The sequence below is a fragment of the Bradysia coprophila genome, unplaced genomic scaffold, assembly GCF_014529535.1.
Source record: "Bradysia coprophila strain Holo2 unplaced genomic scaffold, BU_Bcop_v1 contig_415, whole genome shotgun sequence".
Classification (NCBI taxonomy): Eukaryota; Metazoa; Arthropoda; class Insecta; order Diptera; family Sciaridae; genus Bradysia; species Bradysia coprophila.
The window spans coordinates 184640-205567 of NW_023503670.1; the positions used below are offsets into that span (position 1 = coordinate 184640).

General features: G+C 35.5%; 2 protein-coding genes and 1 long non-coding RNA gene across 5 annotated transcripts; 1 reads left to right on the top strand and 2 right to left on the bottom strand.

Annotated features, from left to right (window-relative positions):
* Window positions 1-3330: 3330 nt before the first annotated feature.
* On the bottom strand, window positions 3331-4121 carry LOC119082331. Of its 2 annotated transcripts, XR_005088623.1 has the most exons (3): window positions 3993-4121; window positions 3581-3877; window positions 3331-3513 (listed from the first exon to the last, which is right to left on the bottom strand). It is a non-coding gene; the product is annotated as an uncharacterized LOC119082331 (long non-coding RNA). The 2 variants fall into 2 exon arrangements; XR_005088622.1 differs by having other exon boundaries at window positions 3581-4121.
* Window positions 4122-11612: 7491 nt separating this feature from the next.
* Window positions 11613-18341, bottom strand: LOC119082330 (intersectin-2). 2 transcript variants are annotated; one of them, XR_005088621.1, is made up of 9 exons: window positions 18228-18341; window positions 17774-17969; window positions 16461-17554; window positions 16122-16395; window positions 15149-16054; window positions 14645-15089; window positions 14269-14539; window positions 13925-14203; window positions 11613-12120 (listed from the first exon to the last, which is right to left on the bottom strand). XR_005088621.1 is itself a non-coding variant. In XM_037191837.1 (9 exons), the coding sequence occupies exons 2-9, from the start codon at window positions 17935-17937 to the stop codon at window positions 12110-12112; spliced, it is 3339 nt and encodes a 1112-aa protein (XP_037047732.1). In that variant the 5' UTR covers window positions 17938-17969; window positions 18228-18341; the 3' UTR covers window positions 11613-12109. The 2 variants fall into 2 exon arrangements, 1 of the variants encoding a protein (XP_037047732.1); XM_037191837.1 differs by having other exon boundaries at window positions 14030-14203.
* A 1086-nt stretch (window positions 18342-19427) lies between these two features.
* On the top strand, window positions 19428-20724 carry LOC119082289 (anamorsin homolog). Its single transcript, XM_037191763.1, has 5 exons — window positions 19428-19675; window positions 19743-19937; window positions 20108-20293; window positions 20355-20473; window positions 20546-20724. Exons 1-5 carry the CDS (start codon window positions 19534-19536, stop codon window positions 20657-20659), a joined length of 756 nt encoding a protein of 251 aa, XP_037047658.1. The 5' UTR covers window positions 19428-19533; the 3' UTR covers window positions 20660-20724.
* The last annotated feature ends 204 nt before the right edge of the window (window positions 20725-20928 follow it).

Below are 20928 nucleotides of genomic sequence, written 5' to 3' on the forward strand. Positions count from 1 at the left end.
CTTCAATCTATCATTTCATAACCAGTGTCGAAAAGTACTCCCTTTCGATACTAGAATGGGTCACTTTTCGTAACCGAATTGCCGAGAAAATATTTATTTTAGTTCAATATTTTGCAACGATACGATCACAAGAATTATGGTTCGCTAATAAATTGCCATACGTTTCTTTGTTTCGAGATTCTGTTTTATCAATTAAACAAGTCAACAATTTATAAGCAATTTCCTATTTCAATTAAAAGTTATTTAAGTTTAGAAAATTGAATAACTAAAACTAGGTGGGCATATCATCGTTGATTATCATTACGCTGTAAGGGGATGATAATTGAACGTAAAAAGAAACTGAGAAAAAAAAATAGAAGAAAATGCTTTCGAATAATATTTTTAAGTTGAATCAGTAAAGTGAGACACTCAATCAAATCATTTACCCAGATCAACAACGTACCTTTTTCGAACAAAATCGGTTTCTGATCTATCAAATTGATCAGTTGATTTCGAACGTTTCAATTCAAATAAATTACATTTTCAGTTAACACGACAATTAAATGAACCAGACTGACCTTCTTCATTCGCTCATTTATCATGAAACTCAAAATGTCGGAGGAGATGGAGGTGGCGGACTCAAAATGCATTGTTTTGATATAATAGCAATGTTAAAATTACGTAAAGGTCAAATTACTCATTCATGTTTACCACCACTTTACTGATGAATATACTCCGCTGAGAAAGCTCCACTTTAATATTTTTAATTTTGTATTTTTTTTTACATAATAATCGTACTTATGCTCTAGCATTTATTATTCGTGTAGGTTTACAATTAATTCTTAAGTATACTCCGTTTTTTTAAAAATTATTTTTTTTATTTAAGAACAAGATGGTTTGAAGATGAATGGAAAAATGTAGAAAAATTGCAATGTATAGAGAAAAAACAAAATGATAACAAAATGCCGAAATATAAGTATAGGTGAAAATTATAAAAAAATGTGTTTTTATGCCGATTGTCTTTGCCAGTTGACCATGAACTGATGTCGCCCACTTCAGAAAATAATCAAGAACTGAAATTACACGCAAAATTACTGATTTCAATCGTTTTACAACTATCTACGCTTGCGATGCTTCTATAAACTGTAGGTTTATCTCAACATCTTTTGTTTAAGAGGCACTGGCACTTTGCTGAAAAGCATACAATAGGGCGATTTTCAAATACTGGATTTTAATTTACTTTTGATGATATCTTTCCACCAGAATCCTTTTTCAAAAATGTACGACCGCAATTCCGACCACGAATGTGTTAGCTTTCAACAGAAAATAGATTTTGTTGTAGCAGTTTGACCAGCTCTGAGAACAATGAGCAGTTTATGAAAATTTTGTTAAACTGCTCACTTTCCTCAGAGCTGGTCAAACGACTACAGCCAAAACTTACTTTGATTTAAGGCTAACATAATCGTGGTCGGAATTCGGAATTGCGGTCGTACATTTTTCAAAAAGGATTCTGATGAAAAAAGATATCAACAAAAATGAAATACGAGGCACACAAATGTATGCTACAATTTTAGCTAAGTACCGGTGCCTCTTAAAGGACACGAAAGACCCATGTCATTTTAAGTTCCTCATATGAACACGGGTTGAAATCTTTGCCATTTTATTAATCACCCATTACGAAAAACATTTGTTCTGCGACTTTCATTTTTGAGCCGTAGAAGTGCGCTAATGAGGGTAGACCTAGTGTTCTTATAATCTTGGAATCGCTCGATTTTTTGATGAAAAAGAAAAATCCGCTTAAAAAATCTTCGTTTATAGGATTCATAGATCGCTACATCATTGCTCAATTCTGCCGTAATTTGCATAAAAAACTTAACTTTTCTCAGAAAAACAGTAATTCTTTTGTTCTGAAAAAAGATAAGTTTTTTATGCAAATTACTGCTCAATTAGGTTAAAAAACTTAATATGAAAAATCATCGAATCGAATGTTCAATAAACTGACTTGAGTTCGATTGCCGTTTCAGACAATTTAACATGGATTTTTTCATGATATCGCATTGGTAACGTCCCAAAGTTTACTCAAGCTTCATAATTTGGGTTGTTGCAGACATGCAGAGTGTGGTTTGGTGGCTGCAACAATGACCGTATGACGCGCCACAGTGTTCCAAAACGTTACTATCACATTCATAAATCTATTTTTGACATCAGTACGTCACTTTGCGACCTCTTTATGTACTGAATTACCCTACAGTAACAGTAGACTTTCGAAAAACGAAGAAAAAATTTTCTTGGTTTTTTGGGTTTTGGAGCCCATTTTCCCCTTGAGGGTTTTGTAAATTTTCCTTGTTAAATATAAAAATCCTAAGGACGTTGCAACTTGCATTGAGACACCTCAAGCATATTCCTTGTGGTATTTTCTATGTTCCCCTGCCTCTCGCCTTCACTTACTGCTGCAGAAATGTTAGAGACAACGATTTTATTTCATGAGGATTTTTTGAAATTTTTTGGTTATTGAGTAAAGTGTGGAATAAGAGATCTGTTTTACAGCGATTGGTGAGCAGATTGGTTCGGGAACATAGAAAATACCATAAGGTGTATGCTCAATGCAAATTGCAACGTCTTTAGGATTTTTATATTTAACAAGGAAAATTTACAAAACCCTCAAGGGGAAAATGGGCTCCAAAACCCAAAAAACCGAGAAAATTTTTTCTTGGTTTTTCGAAAGTCTACTGTTACTGTAGGGTACATAAAGGGGTCGCAAAGTGACGTACTGATGTCAAAAATAGATTTATGAATGTGATAGTAACGTTTTGGAACACTATGACGCAACTCAAATACGATGAATTTGTGTGAATTTAGCCTACATTCAGGTGTGATATCAATTAAACATCTTACTTGCTCTCAGGTATTTGCATGCTTCTAGGCATTTTTCGGAAGTCACACTAAGCCGGAAGCCGGCGGTTCAGACTGCACTTGCTATTTGCCGTAAAAGGCTGTTGATGCCTCTAAACAAATCAAATGAGTAAAAGTACGAAAATCGTTTGGTGTTGAAATGTGTTAGGTTTGAATAAAGAGGCAAAATTGTTTGTGGTGACCTAGGTAACCTAAGTCAGAGAAAAATCAATAGTTCACGAAAATTGACTCAGATTTTCAGTTTTCTTGGACCTAGGTTACATCACCACAAACAATTTTACCTCTTTATTCAAAGCTAACACATTTTACCAGCAAAAAGGATGCCAGTGCAAAATTATCATCAAAAACATATTAAATTTGTCTGTCCAAATGTAGGCCACAAATTTGCCAAGTGAAGATTCTTCATTCAGAAGTAAAAGTTCAGTGTTTGAATTAGATTTTTAACATTTTATTATTTAGAATATGATTTGAACATCAATAGGAATAAGAATCACTGAATCCTGTTGATCCCATATCAGTAACGGTGTGCTCTGTGACGATAGTTGTGGGATAGTTTGTAGTACTCACTACATGAATGGGTTCTTCCAAATAAACGGAATGTGGTTGCGTTGTTACTACATGCTTCAAAAACATAAAACACCATCACAGTAAGAACAACGCTTCAAGAATACGAAGAACATCGACAAACCTCATGAACGGGTGTAGAATATACAGTAGTCGTGACGGGAACGGATTCTTCACAACAACACGAGAAACACATTTTTGATTTTTCTTATTTTTTAAGACTTTTCTGAATTAAGACTTTGTCGCACAGCTTCACGATCAACAACAGAAGTTGAAAAAATGAACACAATTCGAAATAAAAATAAGATCAAAACTCATTGAACCACCTCTCAGTCGTTATTTAAACGGTGCATAATACCTTTTAGCATGCACTACATGCATTATGTATAAAATCGAGGCAATATGTCAATAAGAAGTTTACCTTTAACAAAGTCAATTTAAATGATTTCAATGTTATTGGTACGAAATGCTCTTTTGTGTAGAAACGTGATAAATGTGAGACGTTTCATTTGTATTTTTGGTCGTGTGAGTATCACCTTGTTTTTCGGACTGTGTAAGCGATAAACGTTAAGTGATGGACGATTTTATTTTAATTTTCAAATTACAAAATAGGTCCTTATCGTAATGTTGTAATCATTTTTTGGTATTCTTTAGTGTATTCGAAGTAGTCAATCGCATTTAGATGAAGTGGTGGTCGAGTAGCTCTACTAGAATAGTTGTGTGCTATTCAAGTTCATCCATTAAATGCATCGAAAGCCTATAGGCATATTCAAGCTGTCGTCTACGGTTCAGCGGGACGTCCATGCGAAGGGTCGTTCAATTCCTCTATTCTCTATCATCGCCACTTAGCTTTTATGATTAACTTTCATTTGCACGATAAATTATATCTTTGATGTTGACACCTTCTGGTTACAACTGAAGCAGCCGCCAATGGATTTTAAACAAACTTTTTTATTGGTTGTATCCAAAGCGTAACATTCATAGGCATGGGCCATAATGATAATGATTATTGATAATTACCAAAAAATTATCGATAATCGATAATTATTGATATTTTGATAATTATCAAGATATCGATATTTCGGTCCGAAAATCCAATATTTATCGATATATTCCGATACGTCGGTATATTATCATGAATTTTCAGATAAATATCAAAATAACGATATTTTGATAATTATCGAAGATAATTTCTTTCGATTGATATTATCGATAATTTTGAACGTCTCCCATCCCTAACCATTCATGCAAATTCGAAATCGTCTTCATACGTCTTCCTATGTACGATCGGGGAGGAGGTTTGAAATTCGTAATCTTTCGCGTGCGTACTTTCAGAATGGCCCCTTATTTTAGATAATTTAAATTTTAGAAATCATCGAAAAATTCTCGAAATTCTCCAAAAATTATCGAAATACGCCATGCAATAGATTCAGTAACAATACAGGTGAGATGTTTACCTCAGGATTTATTTCCTCACTGCTTTGCCTGCGTAGAAAATCCTACTTTCGTAACTAGGGCTATTTCTGCTGTTCATTCCTATTTCTCTGATTTCAAATGGCTAATAAGAGATATGAACCTGTCACATACGGCTATTCATCTGTTATCGTTAACGACGACCAAAATAATAACAAGTTGCGGGTAATATGGTCCTTTAAAAAGTAAAATGCATGTTAAAAAATTGCTGTACAAGATTTGAAATCAACAGATTGAAAATATGTTGATCGATTGAAGTAATAGACCCAATAATAATTCTGTTGATAAGCCTGCCGTCTGTAACAGGTTAAAGAAACTTTAAAGAGCAGATTAGATATGAACGTGTCCAAAACAGTAAATCTGAAATGAATAATGTTGATAGTAATGGTGACAGTGCATCGTCCTACGACAAAGCAGTTGCGGCATCGTTGGTAAGAACGACTATAATCGGACAGCTAAAAAAAAATTAAAACACCACAGCTCGACACATTACTCATTTTTATTTCATTTTGGTAATATTATTTGTTTTTTTCATCTTTCAATATTGGGTTATATACAAGGCTATATATGTTATGTTGTATTCAACAAAATAATAAGGACGTATAACCGAAAATTAATATATCTCACACATTTAATGTTCACACTGATGTCCGAGTGGAATCGTATATGGTGTTGAATTGAAGACAATTTTTGACTTCTTCGTATATTCATCTCCGAAGAGAGCAACATTGTCTGAATTTTTATGGAAACTTTAATTTAATTCAAAAATTTAAATTTAAATCATTGATAAAATGAAAATGGTACAAAGAAAATTGAAAATTTTAATTTTTGTTTTGTATTATTACTCACATTTAACGGTTTTTTTTAACTATATCCTTCTGCAAATGAATGCGAATTTTTTTCTCAATTTATTTTTTGTTATATGCTAAACATTTATATGATCAATATGTGTAATGATGATTTTAATTTTTCTCTTTTTTACTTCTTTTGTTTCTTTTATTTATAATATTTATATTTTGTCTACAATTAGATTTTTGTTTTTTAATTTCTTTTTATTTTCTCATGCGTTTTGTTTCTCTTTACCCGCCCCTCTTATTTTTTTTCTCTCTTCTTTGTTGCATTATTTTCTTAATTTTATAAATATTTTTTGTTTTTGTTTTTGTTTTATTAAATTTAATAACATTGCAAATGATGAGATTCATTGGTTAATAATAGTATTTTGCTTAATCCTATGATGAACGATGGATGTGTATTGAACAACACAAAACAATAAAGAAATCGTTACAAGTAACAACATGATGTTGACGACGATGGTGTTGATGATAATGATGATGATGATGATGATGATAATGATGATGATCTCTACTTGTTGGAAATTGATTTTGAGGAAAGCATCTCTTCTTCGTTGTGAATATATAATATTAATATGTGCACCGGCAAGGCGGTGTTAATAACTAAGCTTTAATAATCCAAGAGATTGGTGATAAGAATCGATTTAAAAATAGAAACAATTGGAGCTGATTGAGGCGCCCGAAAGTTAATAATGTGGACAGGAAAAACCCTACTTACCAATTTTGTTTCAGGAGAAAGGGGGAAGTTCAATTAATTAGCAATTAAATGATTTCAACAAAGACAATCAAATTTAATTTAATTTCAACAGATTCGTTGAAATATTCAAATTGTTTAAAGAATAAGTTTCTTAGACGCGCTATGAAGTATAGGTTTTTTCTCTCAGCTCTAATATGCTCTAATACGCTCAAAGTGCAGGAGCGAAAGATATTTCAGCCTTTAGACATCTTCATCTGGTTTATGTTCTTTAACGGCTCCAACAACAAAGATTCTTACAAAGAATGTGTAAGGACTCTGTCAACATGACCAAATTGACTACATTCCTGAAAACGAGATTTTCATTTTATTTTTCCTCAAAGTTCAATTCTTCCCGAAACGTATGCGCTTGTTCTAATGATGATGGTAATTTTATAAATGTAATTATTGTTCTTCATTTTCAAGGTTCAGAATGATATTCATTTTTGTTTTTCTCATTTTTTTCTTCTTTTTTTTAACGAACAAAATTAATTCGTAAAAAAAAACAAAACCCATTGAACCAAACGAAGAAGCTTTGTGGGTAAAAATGATGAAACAGTCGTTGAAAATGACTAAAATAAAATCGATACGTTTGATGCCATCGAAAAATTCATCGAAAATTGCTTCAGCTGTTTTGAACAGGCACGAATCGTTGACAAAATTTCATAAAAATTTATTGAAAATAGCTACAATTGTGTGTACAGTTGAATTGGCGGTTGTCGATTCAAAGCAATATTCTAAGCACGATGTTTAGATTAATGGGTGAAATTTTTTTTGAATCGGACACACCATTTTTGTTTCCTGACGTTTTTGGTGTTATCGATAGGGAATTTCAAGGTGATCATTTCGTAGAAGAAGTTTTTTTTTTAGAACGACCTCTCCAGCTCGGGGTGACTCTCAGAAAATTTGAATTTTTCAAAATCATGACCTTTTCAAAACATTGTACCCTGGAATTGAACGACTCGGTCGGTTTTGATTTACTGGTAATTTGTAGAGAATTGACGGACGTTTCTTTTAAAAATATCGTCGGGTGGAAAGGTTGTAGCTGTGAGTCAGGGTGAGGCATCAAAGTCCAAATGTAAGGTTTTGTCAATGATTTTTCATTTTATTGACTTAAAATGAAGGCTAGCACATCCCATTTAACATATCAGAAAATTGGGAGGGGGTTTTTCAATTTTTTCAACAAATCTTTAAAAACTTTCTTTTGGGTGCCCATATTCCTGAGATTTAAATATATGGAAAGTTTGACTAAAAATGAAATTATTTGCTATGTATTGGTTGACGCTGGTCTGCCAAACAATTATATGCACTAAAAAAAACTTTAACATTTTTACTTTGTGAATAGTGGACAACTTTCATAGATTTCGTCACCATCGGTAAGCTTTCTGGTCATGTCTAGCTCATCCACTGCTGGCTATAGCTTCAGTTGCTACTATACATGATAGCCTGAGACCACACCTTTCCAAAAATACCAAACTTGCCCTATTCGCTAACTGGCTTGTATTCTCTACGATATCAAATATGTGGATACGTTGACCTACTCGAAAGATTTTTGAGGCAGTTTTTTATTTCCAATTTTAACCGAAATAAAGTGACGAATTACGTCAAAGAGGGTGGTTATGGACTCATTTAATGAAGTTTACATACAAGGTGGTACATTCTGATATTTATAATTCCAGCTTATTTGAGACTTTTCGAAATATTTTCACCAAATGAAAACAGATTTCATTAAATTTTTTCCCTTGAAAGCTGTTGACCAGACGCGTCGTTTAAGCCACATATTAGGTCGGTGGCCGAAAATCTCGGGGAGATACCATACCATAAAAATGTATGCTTGTTTTTAGCAAATTTTTGAAAATTCTATGGAATCAATGGAATTTTTTAAGATTTTTTAAGAGTTTCATGGAATTACATTCCTAAAAATAGGCTTTTCTCTGTTCTCTGTAATTAATGGATAAAAATTAAAATTGAAATCGATCCACCCTAAATTAGGTTAACTGTATTTTGCTTCAATTAACAATCACTAGTTCAACTGTCAATTTGTAACTTGAAAACATCGGAGGCAAGTTTCGATAGCTTTTTGAAAGCTCAACACAAAACTATTTACAGAAAAAATGAACCAAAAAAAACGAACCAAAAAAAAACGAAAAGAAAAAACTAAAATTTGAAGTCTTGTATTTATTTGTCATATTTTATCATCAGGGAATAGCCATGTAATAACGAAAAAAATAATTAAATTTCTCTGTTCTTAAAAAAATTATACAAAATAAAAAATTGTTATGTTCAGTGTATAGTAATATATGTAATATGTTCACACACATAAAATAATAGATAGGATCCTTAACGACTAAATAACAATTTTCTTCTTTTTCACTTTCGTCTAAAGCGGAAATAAAGAAAAACAAAAAAGAAATAAAAAAAGTTCAGCTATCGAATTATCTTAAATGTTAAATTTCTCTAAATAATTGATTTGATATTTTTGTTTTGTTTTGTTTTCTTATCCTTTCTTTTTTCCACTAGGTATTCATTGTAGTTTACATCAGTGTGTTGTTGTTTTTGTATTATAATTGGTTTTAATTGTGTACTTATATGTGTCTAACAAAATCATTTATCATATCAATGTACAATTGTGTACATAAAAATCCATAAAATACATTAACTAAAATGGAATTATTCAAGTTTCATCAACAAAAAAAAGCAACAGAATGTCTAATAATAATGAACAATTAGTTCTATCGGCGCTTTTTTATTGTTAATAATCCGTTTCTCTCGTCACCTAATTCAGAAACAGTCACGAATACCGAACTGTGCCGCATTCGGAGAGCCAGATTGTATAATTTATTGATTTCTATTAGCAAATATGTGTGCAGTCAAGAAGGAACACAGAACTAGTATATTTACAATAATTTCAAGCGTAAATCATTTATTTTAACAGTGCGAAGACTTTTCAATAGCATGGCGTATAATGTAAGATATAGATACAGTATTCTGTTGACTAAACAGTTACCGTATTTCAGATGAAAAATGCGTCAAACCAACTACTAGCTTTCTATTCAAATTAGTTCTGATTTTGACGGAAATTATACCCGATTTCCTGTCTATTCGTTACATTTCCACAAACAAACTTGTGGAAGTTTAGTAAATTTGACGGAAATGAAGGAGATTTAACTCAATAATTTCATCAAAAATAAATGGTTTGCCTAAGTTTGGCGTTGATTCACTAAGGAGCGAAATTATTTTTAACGTCAGCCCCGACTGAAGGCATCCATTTATGAAATAGCGAAACTCTGCAAGCAACCATTATGAAAGCAGTGATGATAACGAAAACTACAGCAGCTAACATCCGTTGCAAGAAGAGCTCTTGTCACAGTGACTGTGAAATGACAATTGCATACTCAACGTTTTTTTAGTATTAGAAAATCGCAGCTTCACTAATTTATCATCCAAATAAAATAAAATAATGATTTTAAGGACATCTAAAATAGGACGAAAATAAATCCTTGTGTAAAAAGCTATCTATAACAAGACTTCGATGTTGGAATGCAGCCCCCTAAAATAGGCCGAACTAGCAATGGCTAATTTCACTTCTTCTGGTCAACATTGTATCGTTTATTTTGTTTTCAATTATCCGTGCGGGATCTGCGAGATCAGCTGGAGAAAAATCAGCCTTTTGTTAGTTTGGCATATAAGTCAAAATTAGGTACTGCGAGTTGAGTGAGTTGGCAAATCTTACACTAAATCTCTCAGATCCTTTCGTTATAATGACTTCTCCATTAACGCATAGTTCAGCCAATTAGTTTCATCTATGAAAGCTTTTACAACAAAACATTTAGCCTGTGTTCATATCACTCCTTCAAAAGGTTACACTTTAAAAAGCTATGCGGTGTTACACGACACATGAAAAATAAGGTATTCTACGAATGTTGTTTTTGAGCGCAAGGAGCGAACCTAAGAGCACATGCCAATCGTTACACATTGAAGAAATCCATTTTTTTTTGCGTCAAAAAGCCATTTGCAGGTGTCCTTAGCGTTATAACTTTAAAGTGTTCCAAAGTTGAAGTGTTATTGTTCGGACTTTTGTCTTTTCGATACAGTTCGTAACGTTACAACCACGTTACCATCTCAATAACGTCTGTTTCAACCGTAATTTTTATATAAATTTACAATTACAAATTGCAAAAAATATGTATGACGTTGCTAGTCTCGTACAACCTCGGTACCGTTACGAGTGTGAATTCGTATACAGAGAGAATAATTTTTGCATAAGTGTGTATGTTTCGTCGAGACGAAGTCGAGTTGACACAATTTTACACTCGTCACACCATGACATACACAAACAACAAAACCAAATATAATACACACCGTTCAAGGTTGACCTTGAATGTATAGAAGAAGAATGAGAATAAAAACGAAACCGAAAATACGCGATATAAAGCCGAACGAGTTGATCGTTCGATGTGCATTTTGCATCGCACTACTCGTTGATACGGAGAGTAGCTCCGCCCACATATCAAATTTCTCTCTTTGACGAATAACATAAACAAACTCCACCATTAAGGAAAACATCGCCTGGATCCCTAGACCTGTTTGCAAGGTCTGCTGAGAGAGAACTAAAAAAGTGTGGTTTCCGATAACTTTTGACGCGTGATATTCAGTGTTTTCATGGTTTGGCGAGTGTAAATGTTATTGAAAGGTTGGTCGTGCCAGACAAGCCAAATTAGCGAATTCTCATCTTTTGAATGATTTATACAATGTGTGACGTCTGATACATACATAAGGCGTAACTTCCAAGGTTGGTCCCCGATCGATCAAAAATAAAAGCCTCCCAACATATGTTCCTAGAGTAGTATGACAAAACTATAGCACAGGTTTTAAATCTTGACATAGTGAGGGACTGGTACGTACACAGTTTACCTGTTGACGTTTTAATAATAGAGATAAATTAGTATATATATGCAAGGAACATAATAATAAAATAAAATAAAAATATGACTAACAATAAGAGAATAGTTGAGCAAATCAATATTTTTAATTCAAAGCAAAAACAATGAGTAAAGAAATTCATTGGAAATAAACAAGTTGGCTGAAAAAAAAGTTAATTTTACATTTTGTCTTAGCTTTAATTTCCAAAATGAACTGATTGTTTTTATAGTTTCAAGTATAGATTTAGGTAATTTTTCTCAGAAATTCGAATAACGAACAAATTTCACTTGTTTTGAGAATATTGTTCAAATGTAATTTTCATTTTTAAATATATTTTCTTGTTTCAATTTTCAATTTAAATATAATACTTTCAATTTACGTTAATTTTATGTTTCTTCTCCGTCTTCATAATCTTCTCCCCCATTCGTCCCCCCTCTCTTCATCATTTCTCTTCCATTTTTTGTATTTTTTTAATATAATTAATTATAGAATTTATAACGACGATAACATAGGCTATTTTGCTTAGCAGTGGTACACAGTTCCAAGTTAATTTTTTTTCTTTAGATTCAATTAAATATTTCTTATTATTTGCAATGATCTTGTTTACTGGTTAATTTAATGAAATGAGAGAGTACACTAAGAGAATAACGGTTTAGACAGCGCGACTTTCGCGTTATACATTACCTGAAATGAAAGGAAATATAAATTTAGTTTATTGGTTAGCACAAAACATTTCAATTTGTTATGAAGAAAGCAATTCCGAAATGAGAATGAGCAGGACGTAACACTCTTATAGCATTTGGTTTGACTTGATGATATGCAAGCGGATTGATGTGATTGATATTCAGATTAGACGGAAGATTTGTTTGGCTTCTCTCTTGAGTATTTCGAGACGACGTTCTATTTTTACATTGGCTTATTAATTGACCGAAAGCCAACGAAATCAAAATATTGAAAAAAAAATCCCTTGGCTACGAGGTCTAGGCCGTTTGTTTTCATTGGCAACATATTTAGGTAGAAACTCAGACTTGATCAAATTTTACTAGTCTTCACTGTAATAATTCTTCAACAATGACACAAATTGAACAATCGTGACTTCAGCAGCAATGTAGCAATGACAAAAGAAGGTTTGACCTCCAGTCAACGAGTTCTCATAAATAGTGGAATTTATGTTAAGGCGAATGAAGTAATAGATTTTAAGCGATATTGTATATTGTACAAACGAACGTACATTCAACAAAGAATGATGTGACAATCTTGCTTTTGTAAAGGGCAAACCGAGGAAATATACTAGAAAAAGCTTTTCGATATATAGACTCATACTCCCTGTGATAGTCAGTCTACAAACCAAGCGAACCAATTCCGTAGGGAAAATATTATTTTAAATATTGTCAAATACGACCAATGAGTTAACATGCAACACTAAGGAGATCGAAGCTCAAGATATGCAATAAAAAAGGAATTGTAAAGTTTACATTCCACCGGCTCCGCTGAAAGATCAACAAATAACGTTTTTGCACGTTTCGACTCATCGCATGTTTTACGTTTTTTTTGAACCGGTTTGCAATTTCTCCAGGATTGTTAACAATTTTAGTCGTTTAGTTGCCCGCGAGCCACATAGGGCCACGTATCGCCGTTTGATCAAGTCTCTATTCAATTTATTGTGAACTGAAATTCGCTGTTGGCTCGTATGTTTTCTGATACCATAGCCGTGTAGTTGGATGAAGATTGGTTTCAGTATTGTTAAGACGCGATCGTTTATTTTTCTTATTCAAGTTTTTTTGTAGTAATTGTTGGTTTTCGTTCTAAGTTTCGTCAGGTTTCATTTGAGGAATTGTCTTGATGTTTATAATTTTTAAGAGATTGTTAATCGTTGTAATCGTTCATCAACAGTTGGCAAACATGCTGACGATGATTATTCCAAATAAATAAAAATTAAATCAAACGAAAGCCTTAATTTTGAAAAATGACCGATATATGCCTGAGGAGGTTTTCGTTTTTAGTTCACATCGAAACAATATTGTGAGGGAAATATATCGGAATCGCAATATCCTGAGATGCATTCTTATTGAAAACATAACAAATGAACGAAAACTTAATCCGAATTTCATTTCGTAAAAGCATCGATTCCGTATGCGAGTATGTATTTTGCGAGTGTTTTTCCATTTATGGTCTAATGTCATACAATTCTACGAAACACTTAACGAGTTATGATCTAATTGATGAAAGCCTTCGGTGCACCCTTTTAACCCTTCAGAAACGGCTAGTCATCTGTTATCAATTGAAACGACACAAATAAGCAGTCTACACTTACAAGAGCTCTACTCTATAGCTAAATCTATGTTTAATCAAATGAAGTAAAAGATTTTACACTAAACAGCATTAAGCGTCGTCAACAGAAGACGAAACAGATTTGCTAATTATGCTTGCCGTTTATAAAAGGTCACAACTAGACAAACAATTAAGTTACAAAGGAAGAATAAATTACCTCGTTCGATAAATGTTTATCATGGCATAATATCAACAAAATCAGGATAATCAAAAAAGAGTTTTTTTCTATCGCATTCCACAACATGAATTTATCTCTTCTTACCGGATGTGACGAACGGTCCAACATAGTTACTTGGAAAAAGTCCAGTCAATCCTTGGCATTCGCCACGCCACCATTCAGGCTCATCTCTGCCCAAAACACTTATGATGTCGTCCTTTTCAAACGATAGTTCGTCATCGTTTTGCGCCTTGTACGGATACAGTGCAATCACTTTGTCTGTGCGAAAAATTTTAAAATTTAATTCAATTCGGATTCGCAACACATGAACGTCACTTCCATACCTAAAATTGCTTCGTTCATTTGAACCTTTCCGCCGGAAACGGGTGTACTTCTGCCGCTCAGTCGGCCACTCGTCATTACTTTTACGTAAGTAGCTGGAAACCATCCAATCTGACGACGTCGACCACGCGCTTGGAGTTCACCCTCCCACCAACCAGAGTCCGTTTTCTTTCGAATCATGATCAGTTGGCCGCGTGTCAACGACAACTGCTCCGCACTGGTGGCTTCATATGGCGCAATGACTTGGGCCACTTCACCTTTTTGTTTGCGTCCCTTGTATCGGAAACAAAAGCAATAATTGTAATCGAATGAACACAACGTGTCGTAACGTATACAACATGACCGCAAAACGATCACGAAACGCTTAATAACACATACCGTTGTCGATGTAGTTGACATAGGACGGCTGTACGTTCCCTCGCGATAATTGTCGTTGATTGGTTGAGTATTGATCTCGGACACTTCTGTGTCGGCCTCTTCTTGATTTTTCGCTTCATCGGAAATACTTTGCGGTTGTTTCGGTTCGATAATCTCAGTCACATAAGCAGTCGATCCATTTTGCGTAGGTTCATTGTAATTGGAATCGGTTGTTGCCGGTTGCACATAATTCGATGGGAATATTCCCACTCGATTGCCGATGCAACCGGTCCACCAATCGCCGTCTTTTTTTGTTACTTTGATATGTTCACCCACTTGGAATACAAGGTCGCCAATTTCATTCGATTCGTATGGATAGCAAGCGATGTAGTTCTCCGATTCACCACCGTTATCGTATGGCTCTTCGTATGATGCAGGTATTGTCTCCACTACTTCTTGTATCTCTCTGAAAGTAGGAAAAAATTAGTAAAAAGCTGTCATCGCACGCTAGTTTCGTTCATTTACTCTAGCTTCGTGTTCGGTGCAGCTTCATATGACGGACTCTCGACTTTTTCCACATAGGATTCAGGGAACCAACCGGTGTGTCCATTTATTTCGCCAGCGTACCAGCCCGGTTCAGCATTTTGTTCCAACGGAACCATGATTATATCACCCGGTTGGAATGTAATTTCGTCGTTATTTCTAGCGCTAAACTCGTAAATTGCTCGGTATTTGACATAGCCATCGTATGATTTAGTTGCACTGCCGACATTGCTTACAGTCGTAGCAGTTTCCGTTTGCCATGCATTTGTCGAATCCCATGCAGATGTCATTGATTGGTTCTTTTGATTATTCTTCATTTCCATTACTTGGGCTCGTTGTTGATCGTAGTCTGTGTAGATTTCCTCGCACGTCTCTATCAACTCATTCAGTTGCGTTTTCAATTCGTCCAGTTGCTCATCGTTTGTTGTACAATCGGCTTGTTTAGCGGCCAGCTCTTCTTTGGTTGTGTCTAATTTACCTTTGAGTTGGTTGATGTGGAGTTGTTTGTTGGAGAATGCTGCCTGATCGTTATCGCCGCTCTGACTCTTACTCTTGCTGTCCATTTTGGCCTTTTCTTGGCTTAAATGAACTAGTTTTTGGTTTTGCTCCTTTATTCTTGCCTTCAGTTGTGCCATGTCGGACATTTGAGTGTCACGGGTGGATCTCATGCCGTCGATAATCGTTTTCACATTTGTCACACCGGCTCGCGTATCACAGATCTTTTGCGACAAATCCTTGACTTTATCGTTGAGTGTGCTCAGCTCAATGGTGAGCGATTGATTTTGTGCCTTCAATTTCAAAACCTTTTCTTGTTCACGCTGTCGTTGCAACTGCATTTCGGCAATTCTTTGTTTCTCCCATTCCAGTTGTCGTTGCTTTTCCATTTCCCTATTGGACGAAAAAAACCGAATCGGGTCAGAAATTGAAACTGCGGAACTCGCATTCGTATACTCACTTTCTAGCCGCTTCCTTCTGTTCGATTTCTCGTTTACGTTTCTCTTCCTTTTCTTGCTCAATTTCACGTTGACGCTGCAACTGACGCTCCAATTCTTCCTGCTGTTTTCGTTCTGCTTCTAATCTAGCCTTTTCTCGTTTATCAGACTCTTCTCGTTCTTTGCGTTCGCGTTCTTCTTGTTCCTTTCGCTGAGCGTCTAACAACACTTTCCTGCGTCGTTCCAGCTCCGCCTGACCCTTGTCATAGTTTTCCTTACGTTTGTCCTCAAAAGATGCTGCACACAAACAATTAGTACGTCAGTCCCCACAGAACAAACAAAAAAAAAGATTTTGAACTTACTTTGTCCGGGCAAGCCACAACTGGGATCTGATTCATTGACACTAGCTACACCTTGCGATGAAACTGATCCATGTCGTGAACCGACGACTACTCCAGTTATGGATCCCTGACGAGAACTTTTACGGAATGACGGTGGTATCAACTCTGGAGGCAGTGTTGTCGGTATTGGATCACCTTGAGTAGCCATATCACACAAATACATAGCTAACACAAACTCTTCGCATCCCAGTCGTCCGTCAGTATCCATGTCGGCAAGTCCCCAGATCTGTGCTAAAATCCCATGCGGTAACTGTGACTGAAGCAACAAATTCCTAGCCTGAGGTCCAGTCAAATAGCCAGTTCTGTTGCGATCGGTTGTGTTGAACAGTTGTGTGTACTTTAGTTTTGCTTGACTTTTAATGGCCCATTCCAATTGACCAGAGGCAGCGCTTGGTGAATCTAACGATGGTTGCTTTTCTGAAATCGACATAGCACGACTCGGCGTGCCACTTGGCGGTGTAGGTGGGGCTGGTAAACTAGTATTTGCAGCTGCCGTTTCGACAGGCGATGGCAATTTGTTTCCGAGTAAATCCAGTCCCATAGTTGGTGCAACTACTGATGCTGTTGGCTGAATCAAAGGCTGAGTGACGGGCATATAGGGAATTGCACCAGGTTGCATAAGTGGTTGAGACATTACAACTGGCGGACCACCAACAGGCATGTATGGCTGTGTCATTTGCGGCATGACACCCATTCCAGGTATTAATGGTTGAGACATTGCTGGCGGTATGATTGGCATGGCTTGTTGTGCTGGCATTGGAGGAACGATTGCTTGCGGTAAAACCGCTTGCATGGGCATTGGGGGACGTCCGGGTGGCATTGCATGGTTTACAGGTGGATTCACCAACGATTTCAATGGATCCAATGGGCTTAAGCTTCCAGCACCAGTTGGTGTTAGAGTTGGCGTACCACCGACTGCTGATAACGATGCAATTAGTACCGGCGGTAATGCGGCTGGCACCTCAAATCCACGCAATTTCAAATTGATTAATTTGCACGCGATGCTAAACTCATCGATGTTCATTTTACCGTCGGAATCAGTGTCAGCCAGAGCCCTGTTTAAATGGTTAAATAGAAAACATAAAAAAACATTTTTTGCGATAAAAAGAAATATTTAAAAAAAAACGCTGCCATCGTCGCTAGCAATCAACAACAGGAAATGATTCATTTATATTTACATCGAACTCTCACCCCATCTATGTTGTGTTCAAATCACACACCTTCATTCACCCTAGTCGAACGATCGTTTTTTTATTTTTTATTCATACACTCACCATATCTGCCCCAATATTAATGGAGGCAATTGTGATTGTAGAAAAAACCCTCGTGCTTGTTGTCCAGTAACAATTCCATTAATTGGTTGCAATGACTTGAATTGTTCCAAGTATTTCACTCGTTCCCGAGACGTTATAACCCATGGGTCAACAGCCGAATTCATATTGTCGGATGGTCCTTCCGAACAAGAATGCGCTGATAACGGAAAGAAATAATCGTCAAATTCAAAAACAAAGACAATAATGTACAACGGAATCACTGGATTATTGAAAATTGCAAAAATCATTCAACTGCCAGTCACAACATCGAACAAAAAACCACTGAATGCACGAAAAGTCGATAATTTATCAAATCAGTTTTATGGGTCAGAAAAATTGTGGATTTGTGGCGGACAACACGCCCTCCGCTTTATCTATTTTGGTGTTGCTTATCAGAATACGGTGTCTCACTTACTTTTACTGTTTTTGAACCAAGAAAACAGAAAATTTAATAATTTTTCTTAAAAACTTTGACAAATTGAAAACGTCCTCTCCTGAAAAACGTCACTTTTTATAATAACTGCTGTGAAGTTGATTACATTTGCACAAATTAATTCCACATTGTAAGGCCGCGTACACAGTTGAGTGGAAATATTATTTGTGAGAGCTGGAAATTTTAGAAAACAAAACTTTTGCTGAGTAGAATACTTGTGGCATGCAGCAACACTTTATAAAATCGAGTGGCATTCTCAAGGTGAAACTAGAGAAGTGTTTTGTTCACGCTACTTTTCATAAAAATTTGTTGGGATAGTTTCCACTCTTTTGAGTGTAACAATTCGTAAGTTGACTTTTCTTACTTTCCACTTTCGGCTTGACAGTGACAAGTTACTACTTCCTATAATTTTACGTACGAATGGCATAAGGCTTGATTTCCATTTACCAAAAAAGTACTCCATGTAAATCCGCGGCTGGGCAAGATGATTTTTCCTTCATTCGTTTATATGTGACACTCACTCATATGATATTGTAATGGTCCGCTGCCAATTCACAACGTTAAAAATAACGAATGTCCTGTAGACAAAATTGAATTCTTTTCAATTGACGCTTTGCTTACTTGACGCGGGGGCATTTTATCAGTGAAATGATAAGTTGGTACTTCTGTGGCGAGATGGAGCTTCCATGGGAGAGAATGTGAGAGAATTGCATACAAAATTGGTTCCATTCTCTCACATAGAAACAACTGTCATTCACATGTTGCCAACTTATCATTTCTTTGTATTTTATCGGCAAATGTTAAATTTCGACTGTAATCAAAAGCCAGGCAGTTTTGATTTAAATACCAAGTTTAATTAGACAATAGATTGTGAATTTGAGCACAATGTCATAGAAATATTATCAATGATTGACGCTGTCGGCAAGTCGGTCTTCTGTCATTTCACACAAGCAATATTTTTAAGATCGAAAATTTAAATTTCTCATCTCCAGGCTGCTGATCTTTGCGGTAGTCACGATAATAATTCCCACAATCTAATTTGAGACTATTGGGATGTTTCCTCAAAATTTCAAACAAAAGTCAGAAGTTTGATACGAAACATTCGAAAAACATTAGGTAACATCGGGTAACTCTAGCAGCTCGGACAACACCATCTACTTGTATGACAATTTAAACTACTTAATGTCAAATTGGAAACTTCATCAATCATTCTAGATCAGAGAAAAGACCGTGTAATTGTGAAATAATTGTTTGACGATATTTTGCTAATTGAAATAACTTCATTAAAATGAGTAATATAAAAGAAGGAAGTCGTGCCCTGTATATTTGGGATGGTGAAATGAGTTCGGAGATAGAAACACAAGTGAATGAAATCAAAAACATCAAAAATGTTCAATTGAATGTTGAAAACCTTCAGCGAATTACAATGGGTAAGTGAGTTGCCTTTTTTTTGTTCGCAATGTTAAAAGATTTTTGTTGACGTTACATTTTACGCAGCATCATATTCAAATTCCACGTTCGACGTAATTGTAACGACGCACAAGCAATTCGATAAAAACATTCTTGCACTCATTTTGAAGCTGTTGAAACCGTCTGGGAAATTTACAATCAATTCACCGGAAGGCGATGTAAAAGAGCTCAAGGAAAATGCCGTTTTGTCCGGTTTCGTCAATGTTCAATATGAACAGGATCGTAAGTTTGATATTTTAGTTCTTGGTTTAGGTATAATTTAGCTAAAATTTTGAAACTGTGACTCGACACTTTAAATTATACCAACTAAGAGTGGAGGTCATCCACACCACTACAGTCATAGGTTATACTTTCGAATTGACACATAAAGTTAAGCTTCAACCATTTAACAGAATTAATCTGTGAAAAGCCAAAGTACGAAGTTGGTTCGTCCGCCAAACTATCATTCGGCAAGGCGCCCGTCAAATCAGCTGTGGCTTCTGTGTGGAAAATCGACAATGATGACGACGAAATTATTAATCCCGACGATCTGTTGGACGAGGAAGATAAGGTTAAACCAGATCCGACGTCATTGAGAGGTAATTTTCGCGTATTCCACACGTTGCGATCATATTGTTTTCATCGGCTTCTGTCCTACAGTTTGCGGTACAACGGGCAAACGAAAGGCATGCAAAGATTGTTCTTGTGGCTTAGCTGAAGAGCTTTCTGGTGAGAAAGCTGCTGAAAACGTTCCGACGCAAAAATCGTCGTGTGGCAGTGTAAGTTACAGTAATTGTCTGTTACAAAGGATTATGTAACGAAAGGTGGTTCTCTTTTTCTGTACATTATAGTGCTATCTTGGCGACGCTTTTCGCTGTGCTTCATGTCCCTATCTTGGTATGCCTGCATTCAAACCGGGAGAGAAGATTCAGCTGACCGACAGTTTACTGAAAGCCGATGCTTGAATTGATAATTTTTAGTTCGTATTGTTGGAGATGCAAATAAAGATGCAGGAAATTTTTGTGAAGAATTTACGGAACGATGTTGTTATTGGCTGTTCACACTACAAGGATTACAAGAAAACTGTTCGCGAAAGAAATTTAATTGAAAATTGAAAGAAATGATTTTTGATAGGACGACGTTAAACAAGGTACGACAGCTCTTCAAACGTCATCTTAGAACCGGTAACCGATTTTTATAAGTCACTCAAATTTGCATACAAATTGCAACGATA